This window comes from Oncorhynchus keta, chromosome 14 (genome assembly GCF_023373465.1).
Source record: "Oncorhynchus keta strain PuntledgeMale-10-30-2019 chromosome 14, Oket_V2, whole genome shotgun sequence".
Classification (NCBI taxonomy): Eukaryota; Metazoa; Chordata; class Actinopteri; order Salmoniformes; family Salmonidae; genus Oncorhynchus; species Oncorhynchus keta.
Genome location: NC_068434.1, coordinates 46,981,684 through 47,005,601, shown reverse-complemented (window position 1 = coordinate 47,005,601; position 23,918 = coordinate 46,981,684). Strand labels below are relative to the sequence as shown.

The following is a 23,918-nucleotide window of genomic DNA, read 5'->3' as shown; positions in this document are numbered from 1 at the left end:
TCTGCCTGCAGCTATCGAACCCTGACCTGTTCACCGGATGTGTTACCTTGTCCCAGACCTGCTGTTTTCAACTCTCTGGAGACAGCAAGAGCGGTAGAGATACTCTGAATTTTCAGCTATGAAAAGCCAACTGACATTTACTCATGAGGTGCTGACCTGTTGCACCATCTACAACAACTGTGATTATTATTATTTTACCCTGCTAGTCATCTATGAACATTTGAACATCTTGGCCATGTTCTGTTATAATCTCCACCCGGCACAGCCAGAAGAGGACTGGCAACCCCTCATAGCCTGGTTCCTCTCTAGGTTTCTTCCTAGGCTCTGGCCTTTCTAGAGAGTTTTTCCTAGCCACCGTGCTTCCACACCTGCACCTGTAGTCAAAGTCTGGGTTTAATGGTCTCTTTTCCAAGCTTAAAAGGATAAACATTCACATGCCATGGGCCAGAACAGGTTGAATACATTGGCCATGCTGTCAATCTAGCATGACTTCTGCCACGTTCAAAACAACTGGAAACTCGGAACTGGGAAATCTCTGACTTCAGTGTGTTCAAGACAACTGGGAACTCTGAAAAAAAAACTACCTCCGACTGGGAACATACGTTTTGAACAGTCATCCAACTCAGAATTCCAAGTCGGGAACGCCGGCCTCTTTCTAGAACTCCAACGTCATGATTCTACCTTGTTTTTTCCCTTAGTTCCCAGCTGTCTTGAAAGCACCATTAATCCAGAAAAAAAAAAATAGTTTGATGACAATTTTCCAACAAGAAGAACCGCCGCCGCACCACCTTCCTGTTCAAGTGAGCACAGCACAACAAGGTATGTCCAAAATGGTCTTGTATGCTGCTGCATAAATTATGTAGTATACCAGGGAGATACTGTAGCTAAGAAAGTAACACTAAGTGTATGTTGTGTAGTAAGCTGGTCCCTTCACCCTCATAACTTAGCCTACTGTTCTGACTTGGTGGTGCACATGTAACCTATAGCCTGTATTAGAGAAATGTAATCATCTAATATTGTAAGAGCTTTCATTGTCGGCTTATATGCCCCCTTTAGTTATCATACGGTTCTGACTTGGTGTACAGGGAGAATACTGTAAGAACGGCCCATGTCGTGAATTCTGTCGCTGTACATTTCAAAAGTGCTGAACAAATAGTTATATTGACTACGTCCATCCTAGCTCACTTATTGTCTTAATCGAAATTACGGATTGCCTCTTCTCCGCTCATCATTCCCTTATTCCATAGTTTGTACATCTCACTTGTCAGTAGAAACCATATATTTTTTAAGCAAGTCAGCCATATGAGCTATGTTTTTTTTAAAGGCAGTAAATTAGGCTGACAAGGCTCCGTTGATAGCCAAGTGTAGCAGTGGTAAGGATTCACTCCATGGTGCTGAAAAGAAAGCTCTGTTGGGACAGCTTTATGTAGGCCCTAACAGTTTGTGGGCACCGTTTGTCACCGTTATAGTGCAATTAATGTACAGTCGCCAAAAGTTTTGAGAATGACACAAATATTAATTTCCAAAGTTTGCTGCTTCAGTGTCTTTAGAAATTTTTGTCAGATGTTACTATTGAATACTGAAGTATAATTTCAAGCATTTCATAAGTGTCAAAGGCTTTTATTGACAATTACATAAAGTTGATGCAATGAGTCAATATTTGCAGTGTTGACCCTTCTTTTACAAGACCTCTGCAATTCGCCCTGGCATGCTGTCAATTAACTTCTGGGCCACATCCTGACTGATGGCAGCCCGTTCTTGCATAATCAATGCTTGGAGTTTGTCAGAATGTGTGGGTTTTTATTTGTCCACACGCCTCTTGAGGATTCTCAATGGAATTAAGGTCTGGGGAGTTTCCTGGCCATGGACCCAAAATATCGATGTTTTGTCCCTGAGCCACTTAGTTATCACCTTTGCCTTTTGACAAGGTGCTCCATCATGCTGGAAAAGGCATTGTTCGTCACCAAACTATTCCTGGATGGTTGGGAGAAGTTGCTCTCGGAGGATGTGTTGGTACCATTCTTTATTCATGGCTGTGTTCTTAGGCAAAATTGTGAGTGAGCCCACTCCCTTGGCTGAGAAGCAACCCCACACATGAATGGTCTCAGGATGCTTTACGGTTGGATGCTTTACGGTTGGCATGACACAGGACTGACTGAGGTAGCGCTCACCTTGTCTTCTCCGGATAAGATTTATTCCGGATGCCCCAAACAATCGGAAAGGGGATTCATCAGAGAAAATGACTTTACCCCAGTCCTCAGCAGTCTAATACCTGTACCTTTTGCAGAATATCAGTCTGTCCCTGATGTTTTTCCTGGAGAGAAGTGGCTTCTTTGCTGCCCTTCTTGACACCAGGCAATCCTCCAAGTCTTTGCCTCACTGTGCGTGCAGATGCACTCACACCTGCCTGCTGCCAATCCTGAGCAAGCTCTGTAATGGTGGTGCCCCGAATCCCACAGCTGAATCAACTTTAGGAGACAGTCCTGGAGCTTGATGGACTTTCTTGGGTGTCCTGAAGCCTTCTTCACACAATTGAACCGCTCTCCTTGAAGTTATTGATGATCCGATAAATGGTTGATTTAGGTGCAATCTTACTGGCAGCAATATCCTTGCCTGTGAAGCCCTTTTTGTGCAAAGCAATGATGACGGCACATGTTTCCTTGCAGGTAACCATGGTTGACAGAGGAAGAACAATGATGCTAAGCACCACCCTCCTTTTGAAGCTTCCAGTCTGCTATTCAAACTCAATCAGCATGACAGAGTGATCTCCAGCCTTGTCAACAATCACACCTGTGTTAACGAGAGAATCACTGACATAATGTCAGCTGGTCCTTTTGTGGCAGGGCTGAAATGCAGTGGAAATGTTTTTGGGGGATTCAGTTCATTGTCATGGCAAAGAGGGACTTTGCAATTGCAATAATTGCAATTAATCTGCTCGCTCTTCATAACATTCTGGAGTATATGCAAATTGCCATCATACAAACTGAGGCAGCAGACTTTGTGAAAATTAATATTTGTGTCATTCTCCGAACTTTTGCCCACAAATGTAGTGTTGTGTCGAGGCTTTGCGGGCATGCACCAACCCCCCCAAAATTAGGAGTTTTCCCCACCAAGATTTACATGCTAAAATCGCCACTGTCCCTATCCCCTCGGGATTTTGGCAATGGGCACATTTCCGAAGGAAGCTTGCTGATCGGCATCTCGGATCCCTCGATGAGCCAATGTCTTGGATGCAATAATCAGCTAAACTAACAGTAACATACTGGGCTCCCGAGTGGTGCAGCGGTCTAAGGCACTGCATCTCAGTGCTAGAGGCGTTACTACAGACACCCTGGTTTGAATACAGTCTGTATCACAACCGTCTGTAATTAGGAGTCCCGTAGGGTGGCACACAGCTGGCCCATAGTCGTCCAGGTTTGGCCTGTGTAGGCCGAATTTGTTCTTAACTGACTTGCCTGGTTAAATGAAGGTTAAATGTTTATAAAAATACCATCGCACAACTGGGTGAAGTCAAGAGGGGTGTTTGCCATGCCGCCATCAATGGGTTCCCAAATATAAAACAGAGAAATAGACAGCATCCACATGGCCATGAAATCATTTTGGGATGGTGATTTTAACTATGCATGTGAACAGAAAAAACTTCCACACTTTGTGCATTTGATAGGTTATGTGATGCTCAAAAGACGCTGTTGAATAAGGTGGCCAGGTAGAACACACGACTCGTTAATTCTGCAGAACAGCAATGTTGGCTTATAAGTCTACAAGATAGCTTATTGTTGAGTGTTTTTTACTCATTTGTAGTATTTTGCCATTGCTAAAGCAACCTGAATTGTCCTAATGGTCCTCTCTTTGTAGCTATGCTTTTATTTTTACTGCTTAAGCCACAACTGAATGAGTGAAATAAAACATTTTGTTTGAACTCAATCGCAGACATTAGCACCTCTTTTTCAGTCTCAGAATTTTATTTTATTTTTTTGTTTCGCCATTGAATTTTATGGTAGGGTGTTGTATATTCCCCATGTGTTAAAGGGATTATTTTGACCAATTTCGAAACACAAACAGCCATGGTCACTCACGAGCACTGAGGCTTTGAGAACAATATTGGTATTTATCTATGGTTATCTCCTACCAGTGTGTGCATGAAGCTCGTAAGATTGTTTGATAAATCACACTTTTTCTATGCTAACACACATTCTAAATTATGTTCCTAAGTATTATTTTCAAATCAAATTTTATTTGTCACGTGCCGAATACAACAGGTTACCATGAAATGCTTACTTACAAGCCCATAACCAACAATGCGGTTCAAGAAAGAGTTTAGAAAATATTTTGTAACTAAAGTAAGAAATATAAAGTAACACAAAATAATAAGGCTATTATACGAGGGGTACAGGTTAGTCGAGGTAATTTGTACATGTAGGTAGGGGTAAAGTGACTATGCATTGATAGTAATCAGCGAGTAGCAGCAGTGTAAAAACAAAGGGGGTCAATGTAAATAGTCCGGGTGGCCATTTGATTAATTGTTCAGCAGTCTTTTGGCTTGGGGGTAGAAGCTGTTAAGGAGCCTTTTGGACCTAGACTTGGCACTCCGGTACCGCTTGCCATTCGGGAGCAGAGAGAACAGCCTATGGCTTGGGTGACTAGAGTCTTGGACAATTTTTTGGGCCTTCCTCTGACACCGCCTAGTATATAGGTCCTGGATGTCCGGAAGCTTGGCCCCAGTAATGTACTGGGCAGTACGCAATAACCTCTTTAGCACCTTACGGTCGAAGGCAGAGCAGTTGCCATACCAGGCAGTGATGCAAACCGTCAGGATGCTCTCGATGGTACAGTTGTAAAAGCTGTTGAGGATCTGAGGACCCATGCCAAATCTTTTCAGTCTCCTGAGGGGGAAAAAGTTTTGTCGTGCCCTTTTCACGACTATCTTGGTATGTTTGGACCATGATAGCTTGTTGGTGATGTGGACACCAAGGAAGTTCAAACTCTCGACCCGCTCCACGACAGCCCCGTTGATGTGAATGGGGGCGTGTTCGGCCCTCCTTTTCATGTAGTCCACGATCAGCTCCTTAGTCTTGCTCACATTGAGGGAAAGGTTGTTGTCCTGGCACTACACTGCCAGGTCTCTGACCTCCTCCCTATAGGCAGTCTCATCATTGATCAGGCTTAACACTGTTGTGTTGTCAGCAAACTTAATGATGGTGTTGGAGTCATGCTTGGCCATGCAGTCGTGGGTGAACAGAGAGTACAGGAGGGGACCCCGTGTTGAGGATCAGCGTGGCAGATGTGTTGTTGCCTACCCTTACCACCTGGGGGCGGTCCGTCAGGAAGTCCAGGATCCAGTTGCAGATGGAGGTGTTTAGTCCCAGGGTCCTTAGTTTAGTGATGAGCTTTGTGGGCACTGTCGTGTTGAACACTGAGCTGTAGTCAATGAACAGAATTCTCACATAGGTGTTCCTTTTGTCCAGGTGGGAAAGGGCAGTGTGGAGTGCGATTGAGAATGCGTCATCTGTGGATCTGTTGGGGTGCTATGCAAATTGGAGTGGGTCTAGGGTTTCCAGGATTATGGTGTTGATGTGAGCCATTACCAGCCTTTCAAAGCACTTCATGGCTACCGACGTGAGTGCTACAGGGCAGTAGTCATTTAGGCAGGTTACCTTTGCTATCTTGGGAACAGGGACTATGGTGGTCTGCTTATAACATGTAGGTATTACAGACTCAGTCAGGGAGAGGTTGAAAATGTTAGTGAAGACACTTGCCAGTTGGTTCGCGCATACTCCGAGTACATGTCCTGGTAATCCGTCTGGCCCCGCGGCCTTGTGAATGTTGACCTGTTGAAAGGTCTCTCTGGCTACAGAGAGTGTGATCACACAGCCATCTGGAACAGCTGGTGCTCTCATGCATACTTCAGTGTTGCTTGCCCTGAAGCGAGCATAAAAAGGCATTTAGCTTGTCTGGTCGGCTTTCTTTACTGGGCAGCTCGTGGCTGGGTTTTCCCTTTGTAGTCCGTAATAGTTTGCAAGTCCTGCCATATCCGACGAGCATCAGAGCCGCTGTAGTAGCATTCAATCTTAGTCCTGTATTGATGCTTTGCCTCTTCTATGGTTCGTCTGAGGGCATAGCTTGATTTCTTATAAGTGTCCGGATTAGTGTCCAGCTCCTTGAAAGTGGCTGCTCTAGCCTTTAGCTCAGTGCGGTGTTGCCTGTAATCCATTGATTCTAGTTGGGATATGTATGTTCAGCCACTGTGGACGTCGTCAATGCACTTATTGATGAAGCCGGTGACTGAGGTGGTATATTCACCAATGCAATTGGATGAATCACGGAACATATTCCAGTCTGTGCTAGCAAAACAGTCCTGTAAGCGTAGCATCCGCGTTATCTGACCACTTCCGTATTGAGTGGGTCACTGGTACTTCCTGCTTTAGTTTTTGCTAATAAACAGGAATCAGGAGGATACAATTATGGTTAGATCTTCCAAATGGAGGGTGAGGGAGAGCTTTGTATGCATCTCTGTGTGTGGAGTAAAGGTGGTTTAGAATTATTTTCCTTCTTGTTGCATGTGACAGGCTGGTAGAAATTAGGTCAAACGGATTTAAGTTTGCCTGCATTAAAGTCCCAGCCACTAGGGCCGCCGCTTCTGGATGAGCATTTTTCTTGTTTGCTTATGGTCTTAAACAGCTCGTTGAGTGCGGCCTTAGTGCCAGCATCGATTTGTGATGGTAAATAGACTGCTCTTGGTAGTTAGTGTGGTCTACAGCTATTCATTAGGTACTCTACCTCAGGCTAGCTATACCTCAAGACTTCCTTAATAATAGACATTGCACACCAGCTGTTATTGACAAATAAACACACAACCCCACCCCTCGTCTTACCAGACATAGCTGTTCTGTCCTGCCGATGCACGGCAAACCCAGCCAACTGTATATTATCCGTGTCATGGTTCAGCCACAACTCGGTGAAACATAAGATATTAAAATGTTTTATGTCCCGTTGGTAGGATAGTCTCAACGGAGATCCTCCAGTTCATTCTCCAGTGATTGTACGTTGGCCAATTTTTAAAATGTTTCTATATTGCATAGAAACTGAGGCCCCTGGTGTCCAATCACTGTATTCCAGGGTGTATAGCATTTTCCTGAAGACTAACTGAATTCTTCCACTGCTCTATGTTCGCTAAATACTTCAGCATGAGACTGCCATCCTTGAAGTCGTTTGTGGCGATGTAAAAATCAGGGGGGGTGAGGGGGTTGTATAAAACAAAGTAATCAGCTATTGGCTCATCACTACCAATCAGCAGAGTGTGAAAAACGCGGCTTTACACGTGTTCTGGCTATTGCCAAAACCACCAGTTTCTGGGACTGATCCGAAAAGTTAGAATGTGTTCGATTCTAGAAATTGTCGGGGAGGTACTCAAATCAGATCCAGACTCACTGCAAAAAAGAACCTCGATGGGGGTGGCGTAGCAGTTGACTGCAGCAAGGACTTTGCGTAGCCAGGCAATTATAGCATAGGCAGGTGGACAGAGCATGGTAAAGCAGATCAAGCTGTTAAACCCATGTCAAAATGATAGGTAACAACAGCACAGCAGAAAGAAAATGTATGTATATTGACAATGAAAAAAACAATGTTGAAAAAGTTATTTTGTCATATATTCAATCAAAATATGCCAATTCTACATGTTGATACAGCGCTCTGACCCCAGATAAACTATAGGGTCTTTAGTCATCATAATATAGAATTCTTTAATAGTGTAAAATAGATACAATTTCTATACAAAATGCAATACTGTTAATTATTCTGAAAGGGTCTAAAAAATAGACATTGCAACGTAAACCGTGAGCCGATTACTTTCAGTCACGTTATTAAATAGCCGTCAGTCAATATGCATGCACAATTACACAGAAGTGATGACACATTCTTTGTAGTTTGTTTCTCAACAATGAATACTTAACTAATACCATCCTTCAGTACATTGATCAGGCTTGAAATAAAAACCTTTATAACATGGGCCATGTTCATTTGGAAGAAAACAACTTAAACAGGGAGGGACTTAACCAATAAGAAACCCACATTTTAGTTCTGTTGCAAAACATTTTAAAACACTTTCAGTTGCATGCCCTAATGAACACGCCCATGATGTGAAACAATGGGCAGCATGAGGCAAATCCCAACTGGTGAGCGAATGAGACCTGATGATCATCACTGATGACGTTATGAAGCTATGCACTTATGAAGTGTAAATAATATAGAAAAATCATAAAGTATTTGTCCATAGTTGTGAGGTTACGATAGTGTTCTTCAGAGCCATATGTCGAGACGATTACTCACATTATTATATCGAAAGGTTCAACATGGTGTCCGTTGTCGTCAGTCAAAGTTTGCCAAACTCCCTCTATACAGTATATAGCTCTGGTGTTCTTGATGGCACTGTATGGTATCAGACTGTTCAAGGCCAGTATGGGACACAAGATGAAGCCAGTCTTCTCAAGCAGCATCAAGGTGTGTCCCTTAGCTCTTAGTTGGACAATTATTAGTTTATTTTCAGTCTCGTAGGTCCCAGAGGATCGAACAATCATATTGGCAGGAGTTCAGGTGGACTTTCTCCATAACAGTATTTTGCTTGTGGATTTCTGTAGGTATTTTCATGTTGGACACTCTGCATTAGCAAAATGAGAAGGTAAACACAACCATTAGAATGTTTTTCTTACCATCTCTGCATGAAAGCATGTGGGAAGGGTCAGGGAGGTATGCATTTGTTTCATGTACACAACTCAACATACCTGCGATGAAGTTCGACACTTAGCTAAACACAGCTCAAAGTGGTCCTCCACGGCGGTGAAGAGGTTCTGAAAGCCGTCTGCAGCTCTGTTCAGGAAATGCTCTAGTAGAAGTTGCTGAGAGAGGGAGAAAGAGAGAGGGCAAGTGAGTGAGGGAGAGAGAACATCAAAAAGAAAGGGAAATTTGGGTGAAGAGATCAGAGAGAGAGGTATAAAGGTCAGATCAAAATCTGGAATTTCTAACATGGATTAGTTATAACTCAACCACTACAAAAGGTTAAGATGAAAACAATGTAGAGTTGAAGAGTCAAAGGTAAGATACCACTGACTGAAAAGTCATGCATCCTCCAGCAAATTCTCATTTGGAACAAACAATTTAGCTATTGGGTGCAGCACAACAAGAGTGCCACAGTTTGAATACCTTGTCAGGCTGGAGGCAGCAGGACACACAGTACTCGTAGATGTTACAGCAGCCATTGGCGAGACAACTTTTACAGATGTACTGTCTGGAGCTCAGAGCGTTGACATTACAGCAACCGTTCACCAGCAGATCCTTCCTCTCGCACACATAACCTGGTGGACCATTACATACAATAGATTAGTCAGTGACTTGAATATTGAAGTTGTATTTCATGATAGGGGCTTTTCTTAATTCATCTTTCCTTGAATCCCATCTCATCAAAACACATTGGAGAAGAAGGTCCGGTGGGAGGAGACAGGATGTAAGGAATCGTGGAAATACAGATTGAGATAAAGCCATTATTTCCTAAGGGATTACAAGTGAGTGAATGAGTCCAGTTAGGTTAATAACTTACCCAGTTCATCTGTGAGCAGTGACTTGCCCTGAATGGAGTTCCGGCACTGAGTGATTGGCCTGCTACTGTTGCCCAGGTTAAACCTGACCTTCCATGGGATCCGGTGGTCCGGATCCCTGGCCTCCAACAGGGTGCGATCCCTTATGGTTCTCTCCTCCTGCATAACACAACACAATTCATCTCACAGGTTTTGTATAGCCAAAGGGTGGGTATAATTTGTGGAATGTTCCAACAGGAATCTGTTTAAAAAACTTCGTAAATAACAAGGTTGTCAACAAACAACGCATACTAAGAGTTGGCTATTTAATTAATTTTTCACTCACCACGTTAATTCCATAAAATGTCTGTCCTCACTCTGGTAACCTATGGACAAACCTTAAAAATAAGCTACGTGGTGAGTTGATGCCTATTCGTCAGCTAGCTGAATTGATCATGCGACTTTGTATGCGTTTGTTGGCAACTTGTAAGTTACTTTACGGAGTTTCTGGAACAGATTCCTGTTAGAACGTTCCACAAATTATACCCACCCGAGCTGGACCTCAGACTCTCTGTCTAGGCTAACGTAGGCCTGTACAGACAAAGATAATATCTGTTTTCCAGTTCTTTGAGCTGGACATAAAGCTGAGATGTCAAAAGTTTAAATACCTGTTTCAGGGTGTTGGTTAAGAAGTATATCAAAGAAAGTCCAAACACCACACCTAGCACCCAACGTTTTCTCAGTAATCTTCGTAGCACCATGGCATGACCTTAGGAGATCCCCGCGACCACCCTGTCCAGCCAGAGGAATTTAATTGCAGGAATGCTCCAATAACAAGCAAGCTGGATAAACTGTTCAGTAGAGACTTGCAGTTGAACTGGGGTGTCTGGCTATGACACAGTAACTGTTTGGTCAACACCATAACCGCAAACTAACCCATTTTGCTAGCTAGCTAGCAATACTAGGCTTGAAAACGTGGTAGCTGTGAATACATGAGCTGTAAAAAAAATATTTCCGTAGTGCTAGGTAGCTAGCTAAAAAAGTAAATATTAGCAAACCGTTTTGGATAAAGACTGCTTTGTTAGCCTGTGGACACGCTATCGACACTGGGCTAGCTACTGTACTCATCCAGCTGCTAGAGTTAGCATTAGCTAGCTAACGTTAGTAGCCTGCTGTAAGATTCATCGCTAACTGGCTATAACTCTACAAGAGACACCCGTTGCCGAAATTCACTTCAGAGAAATTACAGAGAAAGCCTCGGAAATAAACGAACATTTTTTAAATCTGACGTCCACCATCAAAACATTTTCCAAACTCGGATGTGGCGTGGTGGGAAAGTGAACGCCAGTTGGTTGATTTACAATTTCACTGACGTCATCATACAGGGAAAACATAGTTGCGTGCCTGGCAGCCGCAGGGGTGTGTGCTACAGGGGTATGATTCAGGTGAGCTTAACAATTTCCTTGCAAAAATATGCATTTAGGAAGCAACCATATACATCTGAAAAATCAGTAAACCATTTACATGTAAATGGTGGTGTGATAGTGCCACAATCTATCTAATATATCTGCGGCTAGCTATAATGTCGCAATAAAAGGCTAGCCAACCCCCCTGTCTGCACCCTACCACAGACCTGGATCAAATGGGGATGGACTGGATGTGCCATGCAGAGGAGGCAATAGCAGTAACACCGATGGCATGCCCTCAGAAAGGTTCGAGTCTACATTCTAGGACACAGACCTCTCTGCAGGTTCATCATAACCTGACATTTCCCACTAAAGAGGAAGGTAGATAAGACATGTTACCTTCAGGAACCAAATTCATTGAAAGGCAATGCAGCAAATAGACTAAACAACAGTCTTTGAACCGTCAAAAGATGTAGCTGATCCCCTCTGCTCTCCAGGACCCATAGCCAAACCCTGGGATCATAAAGCAGCCTGGACCAAGGCTTGTTTGACTGTCTGAAGCCTGACTCTCCTACCTCCCCCAGCAGCTCTTCTCTGGCCTGGTTGGGGTCGGGGTTCCCTCTGGTCTGGCGTGCCCTCAGCTAACTTCCAGGCAGTTGGCCTGGTTCTGGGGACTCCCCAAGACGTCTTCATCCAGATGACCGTCTCCTCCAGGGAGGAAAGGGGTCCACACCACACTGAGGGTGGGCAATACCTCCCCCGCCCGCCCTCGCAACTTCATCACCACCAGCCACTCCAGCACAGTACCTCCCTCCTGCACTCGGCTGCAGGGGCCATAGAGAGGCATGGGAACAGGAAGGTGGTCTCGGAGGAGCCCTCTACACTAGCACCAGCCATATCGGATCTGAAGTCTGTCGTCACCTGGCTGCAGAGGGAATTCCCATTCCTCCTGATCCTCCTAAATAAAGTTTGTTTTCAGCACAAGCTGGGTAAGACTGGTTTTAGATTACAAATAAATTAAAGGGACTCTTATACCAATGTAGAAACACAAATTACTACTCTGATTTCTAATGTTTTTGTTGCCTAGTCAAATAGTTTTCATACTAAACTATCTTCTTGGCCTAATAGTAGTTAGTAGTTTCTTTGTAATTGTATAGTAATGGAGTTTTGTGGAATAAGGAACATTTGGGAACTTGGGAAGTGTCAGATAGTGTGTGTGACTGACTGATAACTATTTTGTATCTCTCTCTCTCTTTCGCCAATTCAACATTCAAGCACCTGGTGTCGCTACGGGTAGTCTTCACATTTTATACAACTTCGATCTGAGACCATAACTCTTATAGTTTTGAGGTTTTTACATTTATAAACATTTGAGCATATTTCTTGAGTGTTATCTAGTCTACATAAATAGCTAGCTTGAGAATTGGTTCTGGCTCAGCTCGTGAGAACATACATACATTATTGATTAATAATGCATTTGATTATTTACTATTTGTCTGTCTGCGTATCAGGAGGAGAGGTCTGTGGTTGTAGCACTGTGGATGATCATGCTCCTATCTAGAAAAATCTTGTATCTCTACTACACATTCAATGCTGCACAGTTGTACAACAGGTATGGTAAAACCATGTTTCTTTGGTTGTCTCTTCATATGGCACTATAAAAATGTGACATTGTCAACCACTGAATGTTTAGGCCTATACATTAGGTTAACTGTTTGATTTTGTTTGACATTGTTGTCGTTGATTTGGTTTTCTTTCTTATCTGTGTGTGTACAGAATCCGTGTGGTAATTTATTCATACATTTTTGTCCTTTATGCTCTAATGTCATTTTCATTGTCTTTAGGCATATGTCACCATGTGACTACGTTTCATGTGAGTATTGATTTTGTGTTTATTTATAATTTCACCTGTTATCACATTTAGTTTTGTTTTATGAAATTTGAGTTACCTTGTTCATTTTTTGTTACTAAATCTTCTGTTGATCAATGAAAGTTTCCCTTGTAACCAATAGAGACTAGACATAATGTATCACGTCTATCCATGATCAAACCTCAACCTGTACAGAACTGAAGTCTCATGTCTCATCGCTGCTGTTTTTCCCCCCACCTCAGCCCAATGTTTGCAAAGCCCAACATCAACAGCTTTGACTTCTTTGATCTGGGCGATGGGGATCACTGACTTTGTTCTCAAAAGTACTTCACCATCGGCCCTGTTTCTGCCCAAGATCCTCCGGGCCTTTAAATCCATGGTAAGAGCCTGTGTGAGTGTGTGTTATATTCATACTATTTTCTGGTGTCCTGAGGGACACAGCTTTTGTGTGTTTTATATTCATTAAAGTTTCACTTATGTCCTGGGGGTCACAATGTGGGAGCGTGTGTGTGTTGATTTTGGTGTCTTATCCACACTAAAGTGTTGTTTATAACATGTTGTGGTCACAGAAAGAGTGTGTATTTGTCATTGTCTGTCTATCTGTTGGTGTTCTATCTGCGTGCAGGTTTTGCCCGTTGGGGTCACAGAGTGTATTTTGACTCGGCTGATAAACAGGCCAATCAGAGAGTGAGGCTGCTGCCACTGAGCTCATTTCTCCCTGGGGGGGGTGCAGAGGTGAGGTCATCCTTCCCTGGGGCTGGACCATTACTGCTGTGTGTGCTCCCACTCCTCCTCGGCTGCTGGGGTACCCGCGCCACGCTATCACTAAACCAACCGACCAACCAACCCCCACCTTTCCCACCACCCTCTGCCCCAACCAAACCTTGTCCTGAAACAGGCCCAAGTGGCCCACTTTCAGCCGATGAAGTCATGGCCACACATCAGCCAATCATTCTGCTTCGTGCTTTTGCTTTTGCTTCCATCCACGGAAGGACTGATTTAATGATCTCACAAGCACAAACATGCAAGTCGGTACAAGTGGAGGCCTACAGAAAAAGACCAGACTCTTGTACATTGATTTACTGTATACCGTGGTGGGTTGTAAATGTATTTGATTTACTTTGCTCTACTGTTATTTTAACATTGCTTGTTGGCTACATTTTTGACACTGTCAGTGCACTCCCACTTCAGGGAAATGTATTTTCTAATAACCATGCAGCAAGATTGAATGAAAACATGCTTTTAGCAGCTGATAGGAATTATTTATAACGGTGGCGTACCCAACTGCTGGGTAGGCTATGATTGGTAGGTTGAGAGGTCAGCATCACTAATGAAACAAAACAAGCAGAAAGTTCCAGAATGCTTTAGAACTGCTTCTGTGGCTCAACGTTTCTGGCTGGAGTCCAGTTTTAGTTTGACATATCAAGTGGTTGTGTGTGTGTGTGTGTGTGTGTGTGTGTGTGTGTGTGTGTGTGTGTGTGTGTGTGTGTGTGTGTGTGTGTGTGTGTGTGTGTGTGTGTGTGTGTGTGTGTGTGTGTGTGTAGCCAGGACTAGGGGCAGGAAGGGACAATGAGGAAAGAAGCTGCAGCCTGTGGAGCCTAGGCCAGCGGCAATGCTTAGTCTGGAGCGTGCTGCTTTAAAACTCTTATAGTGTGCTGCTCTTAACCCATAAAAGTCTAAGCCCTGTCAAAGCTGGGGGATGATCATTTAGCTATTTGATTTTGAATTTTAAGACCCCTTGAAGTATAAAAAAAAAATGAATTGAATTGAATAACAAATTCACCACATGGAACAACATATTTTATATGTATTTAATCCCTTAGTTCATGAGAACAGAACTGAGTCAGAACTGTTCACAGAGGTGTGTCCTCAGAATATTGCAAAATGGGACAGGACACTGCCCATCAGTGAGTGGTTAAAGAATAGAAAATGAGAGAGAGTGGGGCCGGGTTTGAGTCATTAAGTCGAGCAGAAAGGGAATCATAAAAAAGTAATCACTAGGGCACTGTATTCAGGGAAGAATTTGTAATGTTTCAGAGTGAGAGTTTCTCATGTTTTAAGTATATTATACAGTGGTCACCAACCTGGTCCAGAGGCAGGCTTTTGTTCCAGGGCTGCACTAATGCACCCGATTCTAGTGCCTTGACTGTGTAATATGTTTATCTTTCAGTCGTTTGACCTCTGTGGACGAGTATCAGCCATACGCAGGGCTATGGGAATTCTCTGCAGTTCTCAGGTGAGAAATTATTACTTTCTGTAAAGAAAAGTATCAGGGCCAAATACCAGCCCACATCACTGCCCTATAACACTACTAGGTACAGTTGTAAACCTTCAACTGTCAGTGGGTTTTGCCTGATCTTGCACTCTGATTGAATCATCTTACTACATGTACCGTATTAAATTGCAACATCAGAATAAAGATACTGTATACAGTTGACCCTGTATGGCAGGGTTCCCCAACTGGTGGCCTGCGGGTGTTTTATTTGGCCCCCCGGGTTTTCAGAGCAAAACAAATTGAGAATTATTATTATTACATTTTGGGGGGCATAAAAAACTGTAAAAACACCAGGAAATCAGCTCCAAGTTATTTTAATTTTGGAACTCTGTTCCCAAGTATTTCCATAATAGGGAGACACGTGATCATAAACAAATGTAAGCAAGGGTTGAAATGATTGTTTTAGTCAAATATTATATCTGTTTGGGCTTCTTGTGGTCAATTTGCAGTCATCAAATTATTTGTATTTACTGTATGTTCCGGGGGCCCCGACCGCCAGCTCAAGAAAAGTTTGGGCCGCGGCTTAATCTAGTTGATAATCCCTGCTGTATGGTATGGGAATGTAAACACAAGCTTTGTCTCCTTGTGACCACCTACCTGATGCTCTATCACCCATAGGGTTTAGGGTGTGAGGGCCAGCAGCCAGCAGTGCAGTGAGGCTGGAGATGTGTACTATTTGTCAGGGTGACTTCAGAAACCCCATAGCTCTTCTCTGGCATGTGAGAGTACATACATCAAACCATAAACTCTGCTACTACATACTTTACTATAACACCATTCTCCGGTGTTAACCATGATAACCACAAGCCGACTAACAGTATGGGCTGTATCACAACCGGCCATGATCGGGTGTCCCATAGGGTGGCGCACAATTGGCCCAGCGTTGTCCGAGTTAGGGGAGGGTTTGGCCGGGGTAGGCCGTCATTGTAAATAAGAATTTGTTCTTAACGGACTTGCCTAGTTAAATAAAAGTTCAATTTAAAAAATGGTTTTATATGACCCTTAGTGTGGTGTAGCTTGATGCTAAAGTCACTGTCCATGACTCTTTTGTTTCTTTCTGTGGCCTTACTGATCAATACTGTATTGAATAACTGACCAATACTCAATGCATACTCCTTTTGGTAAACCAAAGTGAATGTGAGTGTAAAGCCCATGTGTTTGTCTCTCCCACCTAGCATGTGTTCTGTGAAGAGTGTCTGTATTTGTGGTTAGACCGTGAGCAAACATGCCCACTCTGTGGTCATAGGCACCACCTCTGCCCACTTCCAGATCTACTAGCTGGGATTGACAGCCATTAGCTTCCACTGGAGGACATTAGAGGAATAAGTCATTTAAGTATGCCCTTACTGTGTTGCCCGTTGGAGTCTAAACTCTACAGTCTATACAGTTGTCTCATCCATCCTTGCAAAGAAATAGAATGTGAACTTATCTCCATGCAGCACAGCAGTGTGGTATTGGTCAGTATTATTGTACAGGGTAGCTTATGTCAGCACATTAATTGCTCATTTGCTGATTGATGTATTTCGTAGATCTTTCACTAATGTTGCCATTCTTGCGTAATTTACGTGTTATACATTTCACCTGAGTTCTAGTAAAGATACAGCTTATGTTTGATGACATCAGACCTACCAAAACATTTGAGAAACTCAAACACAAGTTGTGTTTTCAGTATGTATCAGATTTTTCATTTGCCAAACAATGATAGCATGAAAGCATTTTTACTTTGAAACTTTTATTATCCAGAGTGAGCACAGAATTCACAATGTAATACAAATGTAAATAGCATGTAAAGAACACATTCTTTATAAAAGACACAGATTCAGCACTGCAATTGAAAACTACAGTTTTTTGCGATATATAAAAACAGCTTATGTACTGTAAACATGAATAGCATGCCCTTATTTTTGCACACAAGATTTCTTGCATGGTTTCATAAACATTATCTGCCTTAACAATGCTGAGCCCCCAGCCAATTTCAAAAGTTCAAAAAATAGAACAGTTGATTTGACTTATTTTTTTCATTATCAATATTTGATACAACTAACATCATTATTCACCTAACAAAAATTACTGCAGAAAAAAACCTTTACAAATTGACTTTCATATTTATTAAGGATATAATCCAGACTTTGCATGGTCTCTAATTATTACAGAACCTTTTGTAAAAAGTAGTGCTATTTCTCCACAGAGCACCATTTCCAGATTGCTCAAACGAGACAGGCGTCTAAAAAGTAGAAACATGTATTTTTTTAATACAAATAAGCTTTTTCAATTAGGTAATTGACATCGTGTATTAGTGCATCGATAATTCAAGTGTAAGGTCGTCCACATATGACAGTCGCGTGGGCAATTCTAGTACGTTTTTCCTTTGGTAACGGTCAAGGGAGGATGACGTCACCGTTTTATTCTCGGAAAAATTATATTATACTAACACAATTTATGTCTGTTAAATCCTACTGAATTCCAAGCAGTGAGTCAAACAAAATAAACTGGGAAATAACGCAATTAAAAATGTATTCACACAGTACTACATTTTATACCCATAAAACAAGAACTGAAAATGTTACTTAATCTCTGTGACATAATGTTATGTCACATGAATTCCGAAGCACAACATTTTCCTTAGCCAACAAAGTACAAAAAAATGTACCCTGTTCCGAACTGTCTTGCCGATTTTGGGGCATGGTTATTATGACCTCGGTGCACACTGAACCTCGGCTGGCTGTGGCTGGCTGTCATCCTTTTTCTCAGTGCAAATATTCTGACAGCTCTCTCTCCTCAGGATCCTGAAGGCACCATCTACAGTGGATAAATATTAATTGCTTTGAGCGTATAATAAAACATTTAGATCATATTTAGAAGAAGTTTATCCTCAGTGAATAGCCCAACATAGTTGTATGAATGACTCCGTGATACATACTCATTGAGATAAAACCCCAATTGTATAGATAAATAATCATCAATGATACATACTAAATTGTAAATAAACTAAATCTCACACCAACTATAATTACATTTCTTTAACCACATGTTCGCAAATCACCTGCTGAACATTGTTGGGAAGGTCGAGAATAAAGCGTCTTCACCCGCAACCAAGTTTGTTTGCATTACTCATAGCCAAACCAACATGTGATGGGCACCTGTGAAGCTTACCTGTTGCTGGTTTTGCCGTTGCAGTGACTTACATCTACAGGTGTCGCTTTCTAAGAAAGATTATGAGGACGGTGATTTGTATTGCTGTGCATACAAAGCCTCTAAAGCGTGCTTCTCTATTTAACCCAAGTTTCTCATTATATCTGTTATCTCGAGATCCAACCGTCCAGTTTTTATCCATCTCATCCCCGATCCACCTGAGGCGAGAGGCGAGTGACTGGGTCCCGGAGCATGGCGAGGTTCCTTGGGCACAGACCATCACGTCGCCGGGTAGAGGCAGAGGCTCGTCTATCGGGAGCCAGCACATCTTCTCTACAAATCGCTCTATCTTCTTTATATGTCCCCTCCTCTGATCCGCTCTTATATAAAATTATCCTCTTTACTGTCCGGATCTGATCAGATCTGGGCTGTGTTTCTTTCTCGCTCTCGTTATACACGATTAAAGAGTCACATGGTGTGAGAGGTTTACATCATCTTTTCCCAAGAGAGAGGTAATCATTAACTCTTAAAAAAACGTCGTCTCATCTTATCTGACGAGCCTTTTGTTTGATAGGATGGAGGAATAGCGATGTCTAATTGGATAATCATAGGATTTAAAATCAGTACAATACAGGCTACTGCCCCTAGACATTTTACACAATCGGAATTTTATGCTATTTGATAATGATGTATTTTCATGTCAATCTTATTAATTGTACCAGTTATTCTATTTTTAAATGAAATATTGTAATAATGCACCACAGTTCGCAACGCCTAAAATAAACAATGAGGAATGAAACATCGCGGAACTCTTAAGACCGCAAAGTATCTCTAGTCGGACAGTTTTTGTTCCAGGACTTCAGTGTTTGTTTTAGTTTTAGCATGAGCTATATAAGTTACCGAGCCAGCTACTAACAATTTAACCCTACCAATTTGTAATTTTGTCTAAAAATAACAAGTCAACTATATGTATGTTGTTGTAACTATGTTAGAAAAACATGGCAGAAGACGAGCTTCTGGCGTTCAGAGAGCATTGGAAGCAAGAACTGACGATTAAAAACGAGGCGCATTCGAATTGTAACGTTACTCTTCAACCAAGTCGGGAAGACTCTAAATTAAAACGGTACTTTGAAGATTTTGGTCAGAACAGAAGTGAACCAGAAAAAAGACAGGATTCGACATCACAGGGGAGCAGTAAGGGAGGACAGGATGCATTTTTGTCTGCAGCAAAAACTCCAAAGGAGGACCAACCCGAGTATGTGTCGATAGCCGAGGGCTTGCTAGATGGAAGGACCAGTCCCTTGTTGGAGAGGATCCAGGAGGAGAGGACTCGAAGGAAGAGACAATACCACAGTCTGACAAGCGCCTGTAACACCTCCCAACAACAACCCCAGAGGAAAATTAACAAGGGTGACAAATTAGTGGATCAATTCATTCAAGACCTGGTAAGATGAGGGTGATAGTCTTTGTGAGGCAGCCTACCACTAGACATTGTGTGGATCTCGATTTCATTGGCATTTTCCTATTTTTGCAGAATGAGACAAATGACATTCCCTTCTTTGACATTGAGTTGCCCTACGAGTTAGCTCTGAAGATCTTCCAGTACCTCAGTCGGACAGAGCTGGGGCGATGTGCTCAGGTAAACTGATTTTCAATCACATAAAAATCATAATGACTCTGTTGTCACTTGAATGACATTCAAGTGGTCTGAATATTGACTTTACACTGATTTGTTCAATCTATTCTGATATACAGTATATGATGATCAATGAGTATTCATTATAGCCTCTCTGATACTTTCACAGGTGAGCAAGGCGTGGGGGGTCCTGGCAGAGGATGAGGTGCTGTGGTTTAGGATGTGTCAGACAGAGGGTTATCACCACGGGGCCTCTGTCTCTGACTCCCCCTGCTGGAAGAGCATGTTACGAGACTGCAGGAACTCCGAAAACACTGTGCGCTCCAACTGGAAGGTAGGGGTTCAGTTAACTAAATACTTTTCTGAGATGACACTTTGGCAACACTTCACCTGAAGTTGCCCTTACACCCATCAAACTGTAGAGTATTAACTGTAGTAACAGCATTGTAATTACATAGGGATGTCTAGAAACGACATGTTTTGTGTCTCTTCATACTCCTAGAATCGTGTTGGATCAATCAGCCAACTGCAGTACGAGCTGGGGAAAGTGTTGTGTGATGTCAGTTCCTGTGACAGCTATGTTGTTGCTGGGTAAGATATAACATAACCTGTTTTTAGTAGGGATGGGCACGGTTAATCAAATATCTGGATATGCGATTGGATGTTAGTATTCCAACACTTTTTTTTAATGCTTATTTTAACACTGAAAAAGCTTCGTCTGAATTAAATTGTCCATGTTAAGTTGTTACACAAGGATATATCATGACATTTGAAATGCATAATTTGATAAAACAACAAACTTTAGAATGTAGTGTTTACGTATGGCACATTGAGCTACTGCTGCTTCAGACGTCACATGGCTTTGACAGAACATTATTTACAGTTGTACACTAAATGTAGATTACAGTTCAGAGGATATACAATGGGATTGTTTTCTTTTCAAGCTAACTTTCTCTCTCATGCTCTATGGGTTGCATTTTAAATTAAAGGGCATTTTACTATCATAGCACATTTATCCCTCCGGTCAGCCCTGACAACAGTATGGTATTTTCCCCACTTCAAATAACGATTAGCCTATAGGCGCGCACCAACGCAGGGTTCCACAAGACCTGACACATATCAATGCGAAACACTCACCAGAAAACACAACATTATATGATGGAGAGCATCAGACTTCTTTCACTGTTACTATTCACCTAGGCTACTGTTAGCCAAAAACTACTGATATTGTACCCTGAAAACAACTGAGCACTGTCTGCTGTTGTGGCATGTTGCATCATTCTGATTGGTTAAGAGAGTAGAGCAAAATATGTATTTTTTTTATTTAGACTATCCGGATTCCAAAACAAACCATGATATTATTTGAATAGTGAAATCATTTAAAATACCCATCCTTAGTTTTTAATGTCAGCAGTTGTGGTGATCAGCACAGTTTCAGCCCAATAAATGGTGATCGATAGAAATTGAGATGCTGAACTGACTTTGTACTAAAATAGACCCACCACTTGTCTTTGGACTCCTTTTTTCTCAAACTCTTTAAATTCAACTTGTAAGCTACTTAAACTGACTGGGCCCATTACTGTAGGATGATAGCGTGACTTGAGTACTCAGCTGCTGAAATGAATCTGGTAAACGTTGTATCAGGAGGCTGGTGCCCAGGGGATGGTCTGATTAAATTCTCCCCTGGCCCCGGTGAACTCTCAGCCTGTGTCCCAAATGGCATCCTATTCCCCACATAGATATTACACTGCTTTTGACCAGAGCCCTCTACGGGCCCTGGTCAAAACTAGTGAACTATATAGGGAATAGGGTTCCATTTTGAGAGACAGTCTCAGCCAGACAACAGAGGCCTGCCTGCTGCTGCAAATTCTTTTTACCTACCATCTATTCACACCTAGAGATTTGGATGACTGATTTTCTAAGATACTCATTGTAGATTTTAGCAACCCTTTGAAATTAGGATCCTTTTTTAACCAAGGTTGCTTTTTTGTGGACATTTTGTAATGACACACAAGATAATATTTCTCTCACTTTTATGTAGGATCTTGTAGATGCACTGATGAAGCAGAACTGTAGGTTGTTATCTTCCTTGGAATTGATATGTCAGAAGTTTCCAGAGAGGATTTGGATGTAGAAAAGTGCCAGCTGGGGCATACATTTCTCCTGTTGATTCTTGGCTGAAAGATAATGCACTAATTATGTAGAGTGTGCGCCTGTTGTTACCTTCCTAACAAACCCTGAGATGTCAGATGGAGTGTTTTAGCCCCCTTTCTATCTGTCTCTCTCTATCTCTTGTTTCCTCATGTTGGGATACGGATGCTGATTGAAGTAGGTGGTACAGTAGCTAGCTGATGTGGTTTAAGTTAGTGGGGGGGAAGCTTGCTATCATACCATGTTTGTGCCACAGTGTTGTTAGTAGCTAAATAGCTGAAAGGTTTTATCCAGCAGCCCTTTGGTGCCACTCTCTGTGGTTGTCAGTCTGCAGCTTTCTCCAGCTGCCCAGCTCAGCACGAATCCTGAACCACATCCAGGCTCCAGCACCAGAAAGGGTCTCGGTCTGTCTGAGGCAGCCCAGGGCAGCTGGTGCTGGGGTATATGGCTGTGCCTGGGGTGGCGTGGCTCGTCCCAGGCCGTCTGTGAAGGACTCAGCTGCCACCATACCCACCCCCTGGAAAGGCTGTGTTATCTCTGCCATGCCTCCAATTGACTGAGACTCACAGATACTCACACATTTGAACCACATCATCACCCACCCATTTACTGTCATGTTGCCCATAAGCACACAGACATCCACTCATATTCACATAATAATGCACGGATGGTTACCATGGTACACAGTTAGCATATTTCATGGGGAAAATTAAGATGCATCCTCATGCTTCATAGGTTGTGTTTAGACATGCAGTCCAGTTCTGATCTTTTTTTCCACTAATTGGTCTTTTGACCAATTGCATAAGATATTTTAACATCCAATTTTTTTCAGAAGACCAATTAGTGAAAAAAAAAATCAACTGGGCTGCTTGTTTAAATGGAGCCTTGGGTCATTTCAAAATAAAAATTTAGCGTCGCTTACATTGTTTTTTGTCCCCTCAGGTACACGTCAGGGGACGTGAGACTGTGGGACACCCTCCACTGGGACTCTGCAGCCTCCTTCCTGAAGCCAAGCCCCCTGACGGCAGACGTCACCCCCAGACCTCACGTCAGTCACATCCGGGTCAACAACACTGTGGCTGTGGCTGCCTATGACGATGGTGAGTGAGGGTCCTCAACTCTGCAGTCAACTTAGTGGCTATTTTACTGGCTAGCCTTCCAGTTTAGGGCATTGAAAAGGAGCGCCACCTGTTGGTCGGTGGTCTTTGCCGGTTTTGATAGGTATAACCACCCTGGTGCCTCTGTTAGAAGGCATGATAATGACCGGCAGGAGGCAGATGTACAGTTCACACTTTATTACCAAGTTCCACTAAGGTGTATGGACACATGGATGGCCACACTGAGAAGTCTTTGAGTACATGTTAACTGTATATTCCGCTCCTGTGTAGGATGTGTGGATGTGTGGAGCACAGAGACGGGACAGGAGCCCGTCCACCACTTCCAGATCCCTGGGAGGGTCCACGCCCTGGCTCTGAGCCTGGAGAGCCCCACCTTGGCTACTGCTGCTGGGCTAGACGTCCGGCTGGACCAGCCTGATGAGAGGGGCTACTGGAGGACCCTCTGCCAGGCCACGCTACCCAAACCTGTGAGTCTACCCTGCTCTCTTTCCCTCTGTCTATCTGTCTGTCTTTGATTTGTCTGGAAAAGCACCATCAGCTTTATAATTTGAATGAGGATTATGATACAATTCCCTGTAGCAATGATAGGGTGTCTACATTGATCCAGTGTGCTGTTGTGATTTCAATTTCAACTTTATGTCACAGTCGATCCATTATACCATATTAGTTTGTTCATTAACAGTGCAACTGAACTTTTCATATGGGAGCTACTTTAGACGTTTCACTCCCTGTGACAGTAGTCAGCAGGCTGAATAAATTTGCTG

At 42.7% G+C, this 23,918-nt stretch overlaps 3 protein-coding genes across 4 annotated transcripts in view; 2 read left to right on the top strand and 1 right to left on the bottom strand.

The window, feature by feature from the left end:
• Nucleotides 1-7,584: 7,584 nt before the first annotated feature.
• On the bottom strand, nucleotides 7,585-10,934 carry LOC118393527 (SREBP regulating gene protein). Its single transcript, XM_035786269.2, has 5 exons — nucleotides 10,235-10,934; nucleotides 9,590-9,746; nucleotides 9,196-9,347; nucleotides 8,778-8,891; nucleotides 7,585-8,653 (listed from the first exon to the last, which is right to left on the bottom strand). The coding sequence occupies exons 1-5, from the start codon at nucleotides 10,325-10,327 to the stop codon at nucleotides 8,570-8,572; spliced, it is 600 nt and encodes a 199-aa protein (XP_035642162.1). The 5' UTR covers nucleotides 10,328-10,934; the 3' UTR covers nucleotides 7,585-8,569.
• Nucleotides 10,935-11,264: 330 nt separating this feature from the next.
• Nucleotides 11,265-17,914, top strand: LOC118394107 (RING finger and transmembrane domain-containing protein 2). The gene is given in 8 exon segments (XM_035787359.2): nucleotides 11,265-11,278; nucleotides 11,470-11,546; nucleotides 11,549-11,595; nucleotides 11,598-11,961; nucleotides 12,248-12,584; nucleotides 12,817-12,845; nucleotides 13,085-13,221; nucleotides 13,468-17,914. Coding segments are annotated over 5 exon segments (561 nt in total). The 3' UTR covers nucleotides 12,307-12,584; nucleotides 12,817-12,845; nucleotides 13,085-13,221; nucleotides 13,468-17,914.
• A 362-nt stretch (nucleotides 17,915-18,276) lies between these two features.
• Nucleotides 18,277-23,918, top strand: part of fbxw8 (F-box and WD repeat domain containing 8) — a 29,757-nt gene continuing 24,115 nt past the window's right edge. For both annotated transcript variants that reach the window (XM_035786266.2, XM_035786265.2), the window contains exons 1-6: nucleotides 18,277-19,694; nucleotides 19,784-19,888; nucleotides 20,055-20,219; nucleotides 20,388-20,476; nucleotides 22,979-23,136; nucleotides 23,425-23,621. In XM_035786266.2, coding sequence (XP_035642159.1) covers nucleotides 19,248-19,694; nucleotides 19,784-19,888; nucleotides 20,055-20,219; nucleotides 20,388-20,476; nucleotides 22,979-23,136; nucleotides 23,425-23,621 — 1,161 coding nt within the window. In that variant the 5' untranslated portion in view covers nucleotides 18,277-19,247. The remainder of the gene's footprint in view (nucleotides 19,695-19,783; nucleotides 19,889-20,054; nucleotides 20,220-20,387; nucleotides 20,477-22,978; nucleotides 23,137-23,424; nucleotides 23,622-23,918) is intronic.

Excerpts from the sequence above, each read along its gene's own strand:
- LOC118393527 (XM_035786269.2), bottom strand. The coding sequence starts at position 10,327 with ATGGTGCTACGAAGATTACTGAGAAAACGTTGGGTGCTAGGTGTGGTG. Across the intron at positions 9,348-9,589 it reads ACTGCTCACAGATGAACTGG|GTTATGTGTGCGAGAGGAAG; the intron begins GTAAGTTATTAA and ends ATGGTCCACCAG. Across the intron at positions 8,892-9,195 it reads GCTGCCTCCAGCCTGACAAG|CAACTTCTACTAGAGCATTT; the intron begins GTATTCAAACTG and ends TCCCTCTCTCAG.